Source organism: Anastrepha obliqua, chromosome 3, assembly GCF_027943255.1.
Source record: "Anastrepha obliqua isolate idAnaObli1 chromosome 3, idAnaObli1_1.0, whole genome shotgun sequence".
Lineage (NCBI taxonomy): Eukaryota > Metazoa > Arthropoda > Insecta > Diptera > Tephritidae > Anastrepha > Anastrepha obliqua.
This window is the reverse complement of record NC_072894.1, coordinates 129,949,369-129,966,676: the sequence shown is the minus strand read 5'-3', so window position 1 is coordinate 129,966,676 and position 17,308 is coordinate 129,949,369. Positions and strand designations below refer to the sequence as shown.

Here is a 17,308-nt window from a genome sequence, read left to right as displayed (position 1 = left end):
AGCAAGATGTCGAACGTTGCCGTTCGTTTGCTTTGTTTGCTTTGTCGTTCGCTCCGCGCTTTCGCTTGCAGTTCATTTAAGGTAACGGCAATGAGCAAGGTAACGACAAATGAGCAAGGTAACACTAATGACCAAGGTAACGACACATTTTTTCGTGTGTGCAGCCTGTTAAATCGAATTATAAGACGTTATCACGTCAAAATCTATGCGATTTTTGAGCTACCTCACACTTTGTTATACTAAAATTTTATGAGTTGTAAAACTGTGTACCCGGATTTTATACAAATATTCTGAGTAAAAAGTTAAAAATTTTGATCAAGATTTGGCGAATTTTAGTATATTTTTTACAAGGTTTTAAACTTTGCGTTATATAGTTCTTGTTGTTATATGAACCATATTTTTATAAAAAAATAATTAAAATTACAAAATACATAAATAGTCAAAACTTGCAAATATGTCGTATACTCTTACTTTTGGCACTGACGGTATGTAAGATTTGTGAGCTTTGAGTGAGCAACATTTTTGATTATAGCAGTTTTTGCTCATATAAACAAATTCTGATCCCCATATAAAAATTGTATTTTATTTTTTCAACTTTTAGTGAGCTGAGTCCCACCATCGGAACAGAATGCTAAGTCAATTTAAATGGTTTTAAAACTTAACAAAATAAGCGTTAATTGAGATTTTTCCGAAGCATTGCCAATTTTCAATGATAGGCTTATAACCTTGGCTTGGCAACACAATGGACCCTAGGGGTACCTACATATAACCTGAACTGGTTGGCATTTGGATAAAGTTATGTTGTATAAATTGCGCCATAGACATTAAAAGCCATTTAACTAAATCAAAAAATTTCATTGAATTTTAAAGAAAAATGTTGCGAATCGACGAAGAATAGTACTACTGAGTTGTTGGTGATGTTGCTACATGCTACAACAACAACAACAACAACAGTACTACTGAGTAAAATGAACTGAACATAAAAAACACGCAAATTCTATAGCAACAATTTTTCTATTATAACGGCTTCAATGAATGCTTAAATGCGCAGTTATCCAAGTAACTATTTTTGTTGTACGAAAAAATAAAAACATTCATAAATGAATTCAAGTTCAAATGTATTGAATAGGCCAATGGCGCTGCTTGTTTTAACCTAACGAATTTGTGAAAAGAAAAATATGATTCTATGTAGTGATTGCGTTGTAGTTGACCTTCAAGAACTATTTTCTATAAATATCACATCCACATAACATACGGCGAGGAATTGAATATTCCAACACTTTCGCCTTTTTAACGTAAAATAATAAATAATCCAAAATTGTGTTATATAAGCGCATTTCGCTATTCATTTATTTTATCTTTTATAAGGAATGTAAACGCCAGCAACCAAAGTGATTTATTGTAAATATGTACGTAAAAACATATTAGTTGTTACTAATTTTTACTCTTTACTTAGCCATATTATTCTAAGCGCAAATGGTATTCTTATTTTGAAACGCGTATAATTTTTACTTCTGTATTAGCATAAGAACAGTACCAATATGCGGCGCTTAGTAAGCGCTGTGCAATTTATACCTGTAAATACAACGTTCAAAATAAACGGGTTTCATATTTAACGTAGTGTGTTTCTGGAGCAATTGTTGCCACGTGAGTAAGTACAATACCCCATCGCATAAATATCTGCCTATGGTAATCGCAATATTAAACACCCCATCGGAAGGTTTGCGACTCTTGCAAATTGTATCGTACGTCAATAATTTCTGGCACTTGTGAACTAGACCATTGCAGTATACAAGCAGACAGGCAATGGTGCGCGTACAGGTCAAAATTAAGATTTCCATCGTTCAAACCCAACTTTTTTAATTAGCAAAAAAGTTATTCAAAAACAAAATTGGATGCTTAATTTTGCGTCACCTTGTACTTTGCCGCGAACCCACCCCCTGTTTTGCTAAAAAAAACACAACTTTAGTTTCATACATTTTACTATGTTTTTTTTCGGACAATGTTAACAACGCTGCTTAGAGGAGATATCAAAATACATTCCATACGTAACATATTTAATTAAAACGTTTCACTTTATATACTTAATGCTGCACAATAATTCCATATTGGCTTTAACTTAACGAATGCATTATTGTTTTCTATACACAAACACACATAGCGGGTTTTAGCTTAAATACATTTAAAAATGCTTTACAAGTTGAAAATATTTCAGAAATTAAAAGCAGTAGAATATAGAATGTTTGTTGAAATAAAATTTTAAGTTTAGCTAGTTAATAGTTTTGAAGAGAAATGCAAAGCTTATGGTGGTACATTTACAATATCCACCGGAATGACAGAATTACGTTGCTGTAAATGCCTTGAGTATTTGGTTGTAGTAAAGTTAGCGTGTGTTTAGTACTTTTCAGCTTATTCACTAAATGTTTTGAAGTATTGAAAGTGTGCATTCGTAAATGCTCCATTATACAGTTATATTCCCCTATGATTGCATCGTTACGTATGCCCGAGCAAATGTGTGTATGGTCAGCGCTCAATCGTAATGCTGTGGTAATCGTTCTATACTTTTTGTGTTTTTATACTTTAGTTGTGACGACTTGGCGCCGTCACGATTAAATATCGCTGGCTGAACTTATTTAATTTAGTCGTATCGGTAGTTGCTGATGAGTTTAATTAAATCTAAACAATTTTACTGTTGACCCTCCAGTTTAGCTTTAAGGGAAGCTGGCATCTCTGGTGGTGGTGGACGTGGCAGAGCCAAGGCTACCTTAACGCCATCATAGATGAACCATTGCAGGGCAGTGAGCGTACCAATCATAATGATACGTGGCATCAGACCGTTCCACATACCCATGAAGCCGAGCGATTTAGCTACTTGGATGGCAGTAGAACCCTTGGCTTGGTTCAATTTCGAAACGACGACATCAGCAGGATGAGAGACAATAGCACAGAAGACACCAGCAATGTAACCAGCAGCGAATGTCACCACCAACTGTTCACCCTTGGTGCATTCCACTCGTGGTTTTGGTACAACATGTCTAAGTGAATATAAATAAAATTAATCATGTAATATAAACTTAGGTCTTAGGTCACTGTAAAATGATTGCCTTACTTGTACAACAATTCGACGGTACGTTCGAAGCAAGCGAACTTCATCATGGTGTATGGAATTTGACGCATCCACAATGGGACCAGACCCTTGTAGAAGGCAGAAACACCCTCTTCTTTGATCATCTTAGGCAGAGCCTGGCGCAGATTGTTGGCATAACCCGGAGTGGTCTGGATCTTGACCTTGGCGGCTTCCATGGGAGACAATGCAATATCAGCGAAGAATTCAGCCGATGCAGAGGCAGCCAAGTATAGCCAGGTACGGTAGAGGTAGGCATTCTCTTCACCCAACATATTGGCATAGTACACTTTGAAGACTTCGTACAGACCGAATTTGCACAGACCCTAAGTTTTTAATGAGTAAACAAATATATGAAGGCATATAAGTAAGCTTCTATAAGTATAAGTAAACTTTGATCTAAGCGTTGGATTTTAATTTAAAACTACCTGACAAATACAGGTGATTAATGTGAAAATGAAGAAAACTTTTAAATATTATATGAACAAAAATTTATTTTGTTTAAAAATCGCTATTCCTAATATATGTACGTACTCCCATGAATGTTCATCTCAAGAAACTGGGTCAACCAGTGCTTTTCTGCGACAATCATAAAATTGAGAGACGCACGATATGCACCGTTAATTTTTATCTAAAAAATTGAGTTACTATAAACATTAATCACATGATAACAAAATCTTGAGTAATGAAGACGCTATTCTTACAACACTTCCACAAAATACAGACATTGATAAGGGAGCAACTTTTTGTTAGTAAAAAAACTTCAGCACACTCTAGCATTTGATATAATGGAAAGGAAATGGGACCTATAATTACTTTATTGAAAACTAATTTGGAAGCAGGGAATTATTCTAATCGTTGTAGCATTAAAAATCAATAAACCAATAATGAATGGTGGTTGTGTAACCTTGACGCTATACTTTTCTTTTGTTTCATTCCGAGTTTAACGCATCAATGCATAACGCAGGTTTTCAGCACAAAAATTACTTGGACCGATTCTTTTTAGTCTGTTCTTAACTCCCATTTAGTTGTGCATCTTCACGCGTCTGCTTTGCTAATAACAATTTTACTTCGCCCACTCACTCACCTGTGCTGAGTAGCCGAAGAATGTTGGAGCCCAACCCTTAGCCAGACCACGTGCGCCTTCCTCAGCTACGGTAACTTTAAAGCCGTTGATCAAATTCTTGTACTTTTTGGGGTCAACTTGGAGACGGCATTTCACCAAATCCAACGGTACGACGAAGGTGTGCGTAGTACCGCAGGACAGGATACCGCCGACACCGCAGAGCGCAAAGTATTTGTTGCTGCCGAATTCGCACGAATCACCGCTAGGTGTCGAAGCTGCCTGAATCTGGCGTCCGGGCAATGGGCCCGTTGCCGACTTACCGGTGCTGTCGCATTGGACTTTGGTAAATGGGGTCCGGAAGGGAGAGTTCTTGGCAGCATCAAACAGTGATGAGAACATTGTGGATTGTTACTTTTCGCTGCTTCGGTGATTTCCTTTGAAACTATGGAAAAAAATACAAATACAAAATTAAATTAAATTTCGGAATTTATAGCATATCCAACACAACGTCAGAATCGTTAGCCGAAGTCATCTCTCATATACATATTAGTAATTTTTCAGTTGAGGTTACATAACGAAAAATTTGCACATGATCGTGTTTTCTCACATTTCTTTTCTTTTCGTTAAACTCATTATTTCCGATTATATGTTTTAGTAAAATGTGCTAGATTATATATAATTTCGGCCAATACATTGTTCTGAAAATTTACACATTATGCAATTTAATTAAGAAAAAATAACTTACACAGTCAGCACCAACTAGGGGCACGAGAAAGACACTTAAGAAAAAAAATACTTGCTTCCAATTGTCATATGAACGCCAAGCAGAAACTCGTTGATAGCCACACAGGGTTGCACAGTGAGAAAACTACTCGTTATTAAACAGCTGGTCCAATTCATTTGAGAACAGTCTGAGGCTTCCTCTCAGTACAACTTACAAGTCCAAATATATCGAAAAACAAAAGTTTCGACGCACACGTTTCGTTGAGAATACCTTTTCGAAATTGGCAATTTTTCAATTAATATATTTTAAACGCTGATGTAATTTTATTCATATTTAGCATCACATCGTTCCCACGTACTCACTTTTAGAAGAAAGCACATTGCCGATATTTGGCCGTAGTAGCTCTTTAGCCCTTCTTTGGGATGGCATGGACCATTATCAATAATAAGTGCTTTTAAGGAAGATTTTGCGAACGAAGGAACGCTTTATCTGTTTATTTAATTAATTTTTGATTAAAACACGATTTTTTGTTTTGATATCAAAAGGAGCATATCTCTGGAACAAATGTTCTGTGAAACCATTTTTCAAATAAAGGTCATCCAAGCACTTCGGCACTCATCGGCATTGTATATTTGCTCCTTTTGTTAAACTTGAATCCATACGTGTTATTACTTTTGCCTAAAAATGGGTTGATAGAGTCACTCTCATTTGATTTTTTCCGTAAATTTTTAACCATTGTATTCCATGACTTTTTTTAAAGTTTGCGACCCATCGATTGATAGCGTGGTAGCGTCAAAAACCTTTTCCTTTCAGATCGCGTAACAAACTTCTTTATAAACTGCTCATTTTTGTAAATATGAGTTATTGTTGCTCTATACACGTGAACGCTTTTAACTTTTGTATTAATAGAAATTCCCGCATTTGATTTGTTCAGAATGTCAGCTTTTTCTTTTATTGTAAGCAGGGTAAATTTTCCATTCAACTGACTCAATTCAAAATATGTCATTACTACGATTACCTCGACGCTAATTCCTTATTTTCAAAAATACAACGTAAAAAGAGCAAAAGAGAAAGACAAAACAAAAAGTGTCGGAATTATCGAGATAAATATTTTCTAATATCGCAAGTACTGAGTATGGAATGCAAAATTGTACATACACGAATCGAGTTTCTACTGTGTTCTGTATTAAGATTTGTGATTTTTGAATGAAACAAACAAGTAAAAATGAATTGCCACGTGTTAAATTGTAAAAGCACGAGTTATAACAATACCTTCAACTGCAGTTTTCTGGCGTTTTTTGAAGTGAAAACTTCTTTAGAATCGTTGGGAGTGATTTGAGAAAAAGTGAAACGAAAAAGCGACCCTCTTGGCTACGAAGCGTTATATTATATGTTGATATAAACGTAGCGACGAACTAAATAACTTTTATTTTTTTTTCTTGTGATTCGAACCAAGGATTTTGGATGGGAAGCTCACATTGCTAGTCGCTCGGCTACCGCGCCATGCTGTCGGCGCTGGCCTAAAAGTTATTTAGTTACGAAGCGTTATATTATATGTTGATATAAACGTAGCGACGAACTAAATAACTTTTAGGCCAGCGCCGACAGCATGGCGCGATAGCCGAGCGGCTAGCAATGTGAGCTTCTGATCCAAAATTCTTGGTTCGAATCACAAGAAAAAAAAATTTTTTTTTTTTTGAAATTTGCATTGTAGGACATTTCTGATTATTTATTGAAAACAGGTTTTTGGCTTTTCTATTTTTGGTTTAGATACTGAAAGTCAGTTTAAGTGAATCGGTATAAATATTTCGTACATTAATTTTTGTGAGCGTGTAATTCTCAAAAGGTTTATCAGAAAATGTATTGACAAGGTAGTTTGTTGGTTGTGTATGGTTATCGCTTCTCGGCCTTATGGCTAAGATCAAAGTGTAGCTTAACATCTGATAGATCCTCCATCCGAGGACAACAAATGTTAAACTGATTTTTGGAAATGGGCGGAGTGTTTTAGGGGCTTGCTCCACCTCTGCCACGGATTGGCCCGGTATTGCAGTTGCCTTGAATAAATACAAGAAGAAATATACTAATACATTTAGCTTTGGTGGGAAGAGACATAAATTTTTATATGAATACAAGTAGACGAAAATGGAAGAAATTTGTAAGTCTGTTTCTTCGGTCCGTTTGGGTATTTTTTTTGACAACATCGAAACCAAAGCATTTGTATCATATTTTATCTATCATAAGCCACTCGTATCATTTGTTGAAATTGAAAACATTGAGGATGAATAATAATGAAATGAAGAAAATAAAATATGAACTTTATAGCAATATTATAATGAACTTATAATTATCCCGCTCCTAATGCTGCTTTCGTCTTATTCTCTCTCAGTTTGTTTTACGGAAGGTTTCACTTCGATCGTGTCTAACCGTTAGACTGGTATTTTTTTTTTTTTTTTTTTGCCGATGACGCCAATGACAAGAAGATCAAAGTGCGTGAATAAATTCCTGTATTTCCTGTCAGTTTTGTTGTTGTAGCAGCATAAACATTCCCCATACTTACATACGGTAAATGATGCTGGAGTGACAGTCCTTGGCCGGATATAAATCCGTGCCGTTTCGGTAACGTAGAACCGACTGTCGTGAAAACGTCAGTTTTCATTGCTTTTGCTTACTTTTCCTCTTCACAAACAACAGACAGAGAAGGTTAAAGTTAACGTTCTCTGCAAACAAGTAATTTTTCTTACTTTTGTTTGTTTATCTGCAGTGCTGAAATCACAGCAAGTTTGGAAGGCGCATTCTTGTATTCTATCATTCTTCCTATCGGCTTTCAGTGTGGCCAAGGTAAGCCAATATTTATAGAATCCTCAAATGGAACCCTGTGTGTAGTTCTCTTAAACACATTTTCCATCATTAAATGCGAATGGTGTAAAAGCAGAATCAAAAATTAACTTTAGCAGTCGGAGAAAAAATTGTGGTAATTTTGTTGGCTGTCAAAAAATAATAATTTGTGTATATTTGTGCATATTATTTAAAAAACATTTATAACCATGGCGGATGCTGCAGCTCGTCAGCTGCAATATGAATACAAGGCGGTAAGTATATCAAGTTGCTTATCAAAATGTGTTCACTGTATCAAAGTGTGTTCCAACGTGAAAACGCACATAAACGTTTTAACCCAAAATACTGAAAGTAAAGTAATGTAAATTATTTTTCCTAGAATTCTAATCTTGTGTTGCAAGCAGATGTACGTCTCATTGAACGCCCACGTCGTGATGAGGCTACCGGAGAAGTAGTATCGCTTGTAGGTAAGCTTGAGGGAACACGTATGGGCGATCGCTATCAACGCACAAAGCCTGAAAAAATGGAAGAGCGTAAGGCGAAACGACAAAAGCGTGATGAAGCCCAGTATGACTTTGAGCGCATGAAGGGAGCTACCTTATTATCAGAGGGCATTGATGAGATGGTGGGCATTGTATACCGTCCCAAAACTCAAGAAACTCGCCAGACATACGAGGTGTTGTTAAGTTTCATACAAGAAGCATTAGGCGATCAACCTCGTGATATTCTGTGTGGTGCGGCAGACGAAATTTTGGCGGTGCTAAAAAACGACAAACTTAAAGATCGTGAACGGAAACGTGAAATAGATAGTTTGTTAGGTGCCGTAACTGACGAGCGGTAAGATTGCGCAAGAATGGCGAGTATATTTATTCTAGAAAATCATGACAATTCTCCCCAATAGGTTTGCTTTGCTAGTAAATCTAGGCAAGAAAATCACAGATTTCGGTTCGGATGCTGTAAACGCATTGAGCATTGCTGGCAATGAGGAACAAATTGACGAGACTTATGGCATTAATGTGCAATTTGAGGAATCAGAGGAAGAAAGTGATAACGACATGCATGGCGAGATACGCGACGATGACGGACAGGAAGAAGGCGAGGAGGCGCGCATAGATCATACACTGCATGCTGAAAATGTAACCAGTACAATAATTTAGTCAATGCATCTATTAAAATATTTATTCTATTGCATTTTAGTTGCTTACTGAGGAGGCTGCCAATGTAAAGAAAGAGCGAGGTTTGCATCCGTTAGATATTGATGCGTATTGGTTGCAGCGCTGCCTAAGTAAATATTATAAAGACGCTATGGTATCCCAGAGTAAAGCTGCGGATGTACTGAAAATTCTCAAAGACGCGTCCGACGAACGAGATTGCGAAAACCAACTTGTACTTTTACTTGGCTACGACTGTTTCGACTTTATCAAACAGCTAAAAAATAATCGCCAAATGATTCTATATTGCACCATGTTGGCATCAGCTCAAACAGACAGCGAGCGTCAGCGTATCAGAGAAAAAATGCGCAATGACAGCCATTTAGCAAAGATATTGCGTCAATTAGATACTGGAAAGTCGGAAGAAGACGACTATGGCAATTCATCGCGTGCTAATAAACGGGGCAAGGAGGAAAATGATGACTCTGGGCAAGGAATGGCCGGGCAAGTGGCTGGTGTGCGCCAAGTGCTCGAGTTGGAAGAGATAGCATTTACACAAGGATCCCACTTTATGGCAAATAAGAGGTGCCAGCTGCCTGACGGTTCATTCCGAAAACAACGTAAAGGCTACGAGGAAGTGCATGTACCGGCCTTAAAACAGGTGCCGTTCGAAGATAAAGAAGAGTTGCAGTCTATTGACAAACTGCCAAAGTACGTGCAGCCAGTATTTGAAGGTTTCAAAACGCTTAATCGCATCCAGAGTCGTTTGTGGAAGGCCGCTCTCGATAGTGATGAAAATATGTTGCTATGTGCTCCCACCGGCGCTGGCAAAACGAACGTAGCTTTGTTGACTATGATGCGGGAAATTGGTAAACATATCAATGAGGATGGCACAATTAATGTGGAAGAATTTAAAATTATCTACGTAGCCCCAATGAAATCATTGGTACAGGAAATGGTGGGCAACTTTGGTCGTCGTTTGGCTTGTTATAATTTGACCGTCTCTGAGTTGACGGGTGATCACCAATTGACGAGCGAGCAAATTGCCGCGACTCAAGTAATAGTTTGCACGCCAGAAAAATGGGACATTATCACACGTAAAGGCGGTGAAAAAACATTCACCAGTCTAGTTCGACTAGTGATTATCGATGAAATTCATTTATTGCATGATGAGCGTGGCCCAGTTCTAGAGGCACTGGTGGCACGTACCATAAGAAATATTGAAACCACCCAGGAGGATGTGCGATTGGTCGGCTTATCCGCAACGCTGCCTAATTACCAAGACGTGGCGACTTTCCTGCGCGTCAAGCCAGATAAGGGCCTTTTTTACTTTGACAATAGCTTCCGTCCAGTGGCTCTGGAACAGCAATATATTGGCGTGACTGAAAAGAAGGCATTGAAGCGTTTCCAAGTCATGAATGAAATCGTTTACGAGAAGACAATGGAGCACGCGGGCCGCAACCAAGTTTTAGTGTTTGTGCACTCGCGCAAAGAAACTGGAAAGACCGCGCGAGCAGTGCGTGATATGTGTTTAGAGAAGGACACACTCGGCAGTTTTCTGCGCGAAGGATCGGCTAGCATGGAAGTGCTGCGGACGGAGGCAGAGCAGGTGAAGAACACGGAATTGAAAGAACTGTTGCCCTACGGATTCGCCATACATCATGCGGGCATGACGCGCGTTGATCGTACCTTGGTGGAGGACCTTTTCGCGGATCGACATATCCAGGCAAGCGTCTCCCAAAATTTGAAAATTCCATGCATTTTCTAAATTACAATTTAATACTATTTTTACAGGTTTTAGTGTCCACAGCAACTTTGGCTTGGGGTGTCAACTTGCCGGCGCATACCGTTATTATTAAGGGCACACAAGTTTATAATCCGGAAAAAGGGCGCTGGGTGGAGCTGAGTGCTCTTGATGTACTTCAGATGTTGGGACGTGCTGGTCGCCCCCAATACGACACCAAAGGCGAAGGCATACTCATTACCAACCATAGTGAATTACAGTTCTATCTCTCACTCCTGAATCAGCAGCTGCCTATCGAGTCGCAGTTCATTTCTAAAATGCCCGATATGTTGAATGCAGAAATTGTACTGGGCACTGTGCAAAATTTAAAAGACGCTGTGCACTGGCTTGGATATACCTATCTCTACATACGAATGTTGCGTAATCCCACCTTGTATGGAATTTCCCATGATGCTATACGCGATGATTCACTGCTGGAGCAACATCGAGCCGATCTTATACACACTGCCGCGCTACATTTGGACCGCAGCGGCCTCGTCAAGTACGATCGCAAGAGCGGCCAGTTCCAAGTGACGGAGCTGGGTCGTATAGCATCCCATTACTATTGCACACACGAAACCATGATGACATATAATCAGTTGTTGAAGCAAACACTTAGTGAGATCGAACTGTTTCGTGTTTTCTCACTCTCTTCGGAATTCAAACACATTGCTGTGCGCGAAGAGGAAAAATTGGAGCTGCAAAAATTGATGGAACGTGTGCCCATTCCCATAAAAGAGTCTATGGAGGAGCATAGCGCTAAGGTGAATGTATTGCTACAAGCGTACATCTCCCAACTGAAGCTGGAAGGATTCGCACTGATGTCGGATATGGTGTTCATAACTCAGTCTGCGTCGCGTTTAATGCGTGCCATCTTTGAAATTGTGTTGCATCGAGGCTGGGCGCAGTTGGCTGACAAAACGTTAACACTGTGCAAGATGATCGATCGCCGTATGTGGCAATCTATGACGCCGCTTCGCCAATTCAAGAAGATGCCCGATGAGATCGCCAAGAAGTTAGAGAAGAAAAATTTCCCGTGGGAACGCTTGTATGATTTAGAGCCAAATGAGATTGGCGAGCTGATACGTGTGCCGAAGCTGGGCAAGACAATACACAAATTTGTGCATCAATTCCCAAAATTGGAGCTATCAACGCACATACAACCCATTACACGAGCCACTTTGCGAGTTGAACTCACAATCACTCCCGATTTCCAATGGGATGAAAAGGTGCACGGTTTATCGGAAGGCTTCTGGATACTTATTGAAGATGTGGACTCGGAGGTGATATTGCATCATGAATTCTTTCTGCTAAAGGAAAAGTATGCGCAAGACGAGCATCAAATAAAGTTCTTTGTGCCAGTTTTCGAACCGCTGCCGCCACAATATTTCCTACGCATCGTATCTGACCGTTGGATTGGCTCAGAGACTCAGCTGCCAGTGTCTTTCAGACATTTAATACTCCCAGAAAAAAATATGCCACCAACAGAGTTGCTCGATTTGCAACCCCTGCCCATATCTGCGCTTCGTAAACCGAAATTTGAGGAATTCTACGCAGAGCGTTTCCCCCAGTTCAATCCAATACAGACGCAGGTTTTCAATGCGGTATACAATAGCGACGACAATGTGTTCGTAGGCGCTCCTACAGGATCCGGTAAAATGACCATAGCCGAGTTTGCAATCATGCGTTTGTTCTCGCAGCAAGCCGAGGGCCGTTGTGTCTACTTGGTATCGAAAGAAGCTCTCGCCGATCTTGTATTTGCCGATTGGCACGCCAAGTTCGGTGGTCTTTCCCTCAAAGTCGTAAAACTCACCGGTGAAACCGGCACCGATCTGAAACTATTAGCTAAAGGCCAAATAATCGTCACCACCGCTGACAAATGGGATGTGCTGTCTCGTCGGTGGAAGCAACGTAAAAATGTGCAGGCAATCAACCTTTTCATAGTAGATGAACTGCAACTGGTCGGCGGCGAAGATGGTCCTGTTTTGGAGGTGGTTTGCTCACGTATGCGCTACATTTCATCGCAGATCGAGAAACAAATTCGTATTGTGGCGCTCTCGTCTTCGTTGGCTGATGCGCGTGATGTGGCGCAATGGCTCGGTTGCAACGCCAACGCCACATTCAATTTCCACCCGAGTGTGCGTCCCATCCCACTCGAGCTGCACATACAAGGCTATAATATCACACATAATGCGACTCGCATTGCCTCCATGTCTAAGCCTGTTTACAATGCGATTATCAAGTACAGTCCACACAAGCCGGTAATAGTGTTTGTGTCGTCACGCAAGCAAGCGCGTCTTACGGCCATCGATATACTCACTTACAGTGCATCAGATATGCAACCGAATCGCTTCTTCCATGCCGAGGAAGAGGACATCAAACCATTCCTTGATCGTATGTCCGACAAAACTCTGAAAGAAACGCTATCTCAAGGTGTGGCCTACATACATGAGGGACTGACGGCTTCCGATCATCGCCTGGTGGAGCAATTGTTTGACTCTGGTGCCGTACAGGTGGCGGTGGTGGCGCGAGATCTCTGTTGGGGTATGAGCATTTCAGCGCACTTGGTCATTATTATGGACACGCAATTCTACAACGGCAAGAATCACTCGTATGAGGACTATCCCATAACAGATGTGCTGCAAATGATAGGGCGCGCCAACCGTCCAATTGAAGATGCAGACGCTAAGTGCGTGTTGATGTGCCAATCGTCGAAGAAGGACTTCTTCAAGAAATTTATAAACGAGCCTTTGCCGATTGAAAGCCACTTGGATCATCGTTTACACGATCACTTCAATGTAGAGGTGGTCACGAAGACAATCGAAAACAAGCAGGATGCAGTTGATTACCTGACTTGGACATTCTTATACAGACGTCTGACACAAAACCCCAATTACTACAATTTGCAAGGTGTGACGCATCGCCATTTGTCGGATCACTTATCGGAATTGGTCGAAAATACATTATCCGATTTGGAGCAGTCCAAATGTATCAGCATTGAGGATGACATGGACACTCTGCCGCTCAATCTGGGCATGATTGCTGCCTATTATTATATTAACTACACCACAATTGGTATGTGTGCTGAATATATTTCAATCTTCGCTAAATTGATAAATGCTGATTATTATTTCAGAACTCTTCAGTTTGTCATTGAATAGCAAAACCAAAGTACGTGGATTGCTTGAGATCATCTCGTCGGCGGCGGAGTATGAAGATATTGTGGTGCGCCACCATGAAGAAAATATACTTCGCACACTCTCACAACGGCTGCCAAACAAATTGACGGGCCCCAACGATTCAGGACCAAAGTGAGTAAAGTTCACAGAACACTAAAAAAATTATTATATATATTTTTATTACTCTAAAAATAATTACTTATTTACACAGATTCAATGATCCACATATTAAGACAAATTTACTGTTACAAGCCCATTTATCACGTCTTCAATTGGGTCCCGAATTGCAAGGTGACACGGAGCTGATTTTGGGCAAAGCCATCCGCTTGATTCAGGCCTGTGTCGATGTCCTTAGTTCGAATGGTTGGCTCTCGCCTGCTGTGGCTGCTATGGAGTTAGCGCAAATGGTTACACAAGCAATGTGGAGCAAAGACTCCTATTTGAAGCAGCTACCACACTTTACAGCCGATATCATCAAGCGTTGCGCGGAAAAGGTACAATATAAAGAGCGCTTGAGTTTACGGTGTAATATTTCCTTAATAAATAATTATGTATTTGATTTGCAGAAAATCGAAACAGTTTTCGATATCATGGAGTTGGAGGATGACGATCGCTCTCGTCTGCTGCAACTGACTGATGCGCAAATGGCTGACGTAGCGCGTTTCTGCAATCGTTACCCAAATATAGAAATGAATTTCGAGGTGCTGGATAAGGATCGCATAAATTCTGGATCGACCGTAAACGTTGTTGTGCAGTTGGAGCGCGAGGATGAAGTTACCGGACCGGTTATAGCACCATTCTTCCCACAGGTATGAAGAAAGCAACTCCATTGGAAGAATGTATTTAAAATATTTATGTCTACCAAAATTTCTTTTCCTATACAGAAACGCGAGGAGGGCTGGTGGGTGGTGATTGGTGATCCAAAAACTAATTCGTTGCTTTCGATTAAGCGGCTGACGCTACAACAGAAGGCGAAAATAAAATTGGATTTCGTGGCGCCCAGTCCCGGTAGACATGAGTACACGCTATACTATATGAGCGATTCATATTTGGGCTGCGATCAAGAGTATAAATTCTCCATCGAAGTGGGCGATTTCCAGTCGGAAAGTGAAAGCGAATCAGATTAAATTTGATAATTTATAAGCAAAACATTATCTAATACATAAATGATTTCAATTAGTACTAATTGACCACTTCATTGGTTGAATTTAGAATATATTTGCATATTTTATGCGCACGCGCAAAAAACAACACGAAATGATGTTTACCTTGGACATTTTTAAATTTATTTGTACGCAAATTGGCAAGATTTCAACATTAAATTTAAACTTCAACTTACACAATTTTAATTAATCAAGGGCCTTTAATTCACTTGCAAGCATTTTTAATTTTTTCCACTTTACAGAATATGAATTGTTGATGATATAAAATGGTTTTTTGGCAAACAACTAAACTTAAACCGGAATAAATTGCACATTTAAATTATTGTCAATTATTCGCAGCGATAAGCGCTGCTTGGGCCCTAAGCCTGGCCGACAGACACTGACGACCCACGGCTGTTGGCATTATTGCCAAATGGGCCATTAGCAAAGCTATTTGTGCTGGCAAAGTTTATTGTTTGTCCATTGGGCAGCTTATACGATTGACTCATTGATGCTCCGGCTGAATTTTGCAATCCGAAGGGACCCGATTGTGTGGCTTGCGATATAGTGCCCGCTGAGGAGGCGCCAAACGAACCATTTGGGCCGAAAGCATTGAACGCTTGTGAACCAGCATTTGAATCGGCTGTATTCGCGCCGAATGGTCCTACATTTCTATTGTGAGCATCGGCATTAGCAATGGCCTGCGATTGCCCGTATTGCGGAGCGAACGGTTGGAATTGTGGTCTACGCTTGACACGCACATGTTCCAGCAAGGAAGCGCTGTTCAAGGGCATCTCGAAGGGTATGCTACGCACGCGTCGAACCTGAGGTCTCAAATTGGCTTTTGGTTTGATATAAAGCGAAGACTCCACTACCACTTCATCGACAGCAGCGCCATTCGCAGCTAATAGAGCAGATAGAGAAGAAAGCAAATAATTTTGAGTACATAACTACATTACCATTGCATCGAAAAGTGTTTTTATTCCTTTGTTTTCTACTCACGTAACGGTGCGCTGGCTATATTATCCTCACTAACCACATTTAAACTGGATGCGCTGCTGAATGCGGCGATAAGAATTAAGCTCGCGGAAAATGTTAAGAAATTCATATTACGCTGAGTATATTTGCTTCGTTCAGGGTTTTGTCTACCGTCTAACAAGTTGGTCTTCACAAATCGACGATCAAACGTAGACTATTGGCTGATTCATTGACTGAGCCGAAGATGACTATCGCTTTTTTTAGTTGCCACTTAAGGTAAACGCCGAGTGGCTTAGCAAAGGGAGCAAATAGCGGTTTAACCCGCATAGCTGAACAGACAAGAGGCAGAAAGTGTCTAAAATTTGATTAAATTATACCAATGGGCCGCAAGTTATGAAACACAGTTAGGATAAAATTGAAAAAATGGTTTTAAATTTATTAAATTGATTGCTTACTCAGAATTAGGCAATAAGGCAATGACATCATATTGAGCGATTTTTAAACACATCATCATAATCGAGACCAGACACTGGACAGTTAGTTATGTTGTTAATCGTACTTTTCATAAAAGTAACAATTTTTGAGCAGCGTTTAAGGCCTGGAATTTCAAAAACCAGAACCAAATTTATTTCAAATATTCAACAGCCACCAAATCCGAACCTCCGTCCGACATTTCCCAATCAAATATGTGCATATGCATATACCTACATACATATATACAATGTATATTATACATACATATGGATGTGTGATTATGCTTTACACTACGCACGGCAGGCTGAAGCAATTTATTGCTTTACTAACGAACTTGTCGGCCAGCTGAGGGAAGACCACAAAAGTTATTCAGCCTCAAGCAAACACACAACCGATAGCTAAACCTTAACAATAGCCATTGCCCAAACCAGAAAGCGAAAAATAATGGACAAAATAAACAGCAACGCCGCACTACAAAATCGCAGCATCACCCGTAAATGGACAGAGCGACTGAACGACCAGCAATCAAGCGAACTGGTTTTCCCAGAGTTATTAAGGAAGAAAACTAGTTTCTCGATTTCCTTTGAAGAAAGCGCTTAATAAATAAATAGAATAAACAAAAGCCAAATATCGTATACAGTTCGCTAAGTAAACATGTGATTGCGGAAGAGACTGCCGGCAGAAATGAGAGTGAGAGGAGCGACTATAAATAGAGAAATTAGAGCGAAAAATAAGCGAACGGAAATGGAAATTTTAATGACTTTAAAGTCGTTAAATTTAAACAATTCTTTCAAATAACTAATTTCGATAAGGGAAAATTTAAATACGAAAGTATTGAGCTAAATTTAAAAA

At 39.8% G+C, this 17,308-nt stretch overlaps 3 protein-coding genes and 1 pseudogene across 3 annotated transcripts; 2 read left to right on the top strand and 2 right to left on the bottom strand.

Moving 5' to 3' along the window:
* Nucleotides 1-1,964: 1,964 nt before the first annotated feature.
* Nucleotides 1,965-5,048, bottom strand: LOC129241019 (phosphate carrier protein, mitochondrial). The gene is made up of 4 exons (XM_054877139.1): nucleotides 4,936-5,048; nucleotides 4,212-4,632; nucleotides 3,110-3,450; nucleotides 1,965-3,035 (listed from the first exon to the last, which is right to left on the bottom strand). Exons 2-4 carry the CDS (start codon nucleotides 4,587-4,589, stop codon nucleotides 2,687-2,689), a joined length of 1,068 nt encoding a protein of 355 aa, XP_054733114.1. The 5' UTR covers nucleotides 4,590-4,632; nucleotides 4,936-5,048; the 3' UTR covers nucleotides 1,965-2,686.
* A 1,761-nt stretch (nucleotides 5,049-6,809) lies between these two features.
* Nucleotides 6,810-6,988, top strand: LOC129243189 (U2 spliceosomal RNA; annotated as a pseudogene).
* Nucleotides 6,989-7,822: 834 nt separating this feature from the next.
* LOC129241016 (U5 small nuclear ribonucleoprotein 200 kDa helicase) lies at nucleotides 7,823-15,215 on the top strand. The gene is made up of 9 exons (XM_054877136.1): nucleotides 7,823-8,003; nucleotides 8,129-8,586; nucleotides 8,651-8,885; nucleotides 8,947-10,626; nucleotides 10,695-13,758; nucleotides 13,820-13,994; nucleotides 14,074-14,356; nucleotides 14,429-14,671; nucleotides 14,747-15,215. Exons 1-9 carry the CDS (start codon nucleotides 7,959-7,961, stop codon nucleotides 14,987-14,989), a joined length of 6,426 nt encoding a protein of 2,141 aa, XP_054733111.1. The 5' UTR covers nucleotides 7,823-7,958; the 3' UTR covers nucleotides 14,990-15,215.
* On the bottom strand, nucleotides 15,121-16,308 carry LOC129241018 (uncharacterized). Its single transcript, XM_054877138.1, has 2 exons — nucleotides 16,007-16,308; nucleotides 15,121-15,908 (listed from the first exon to the last, which is right to left on the bottom strand). Exons 1-2 carry the CDS (start codon nucleotides 16,110-16,112, stop codon nucleotides 15,385-15,387), a joined length of 630 nt encoding a protein of 209 aa, XP_054733113.1. The 5' UTR covers nucleotides 16,113-16,308; the 3' UTR covers nucleotides 15,121-15,384.
* Between the last annotated feature and the right edge of the window lie 1,000 nt (nucleotides 16,309-17,308).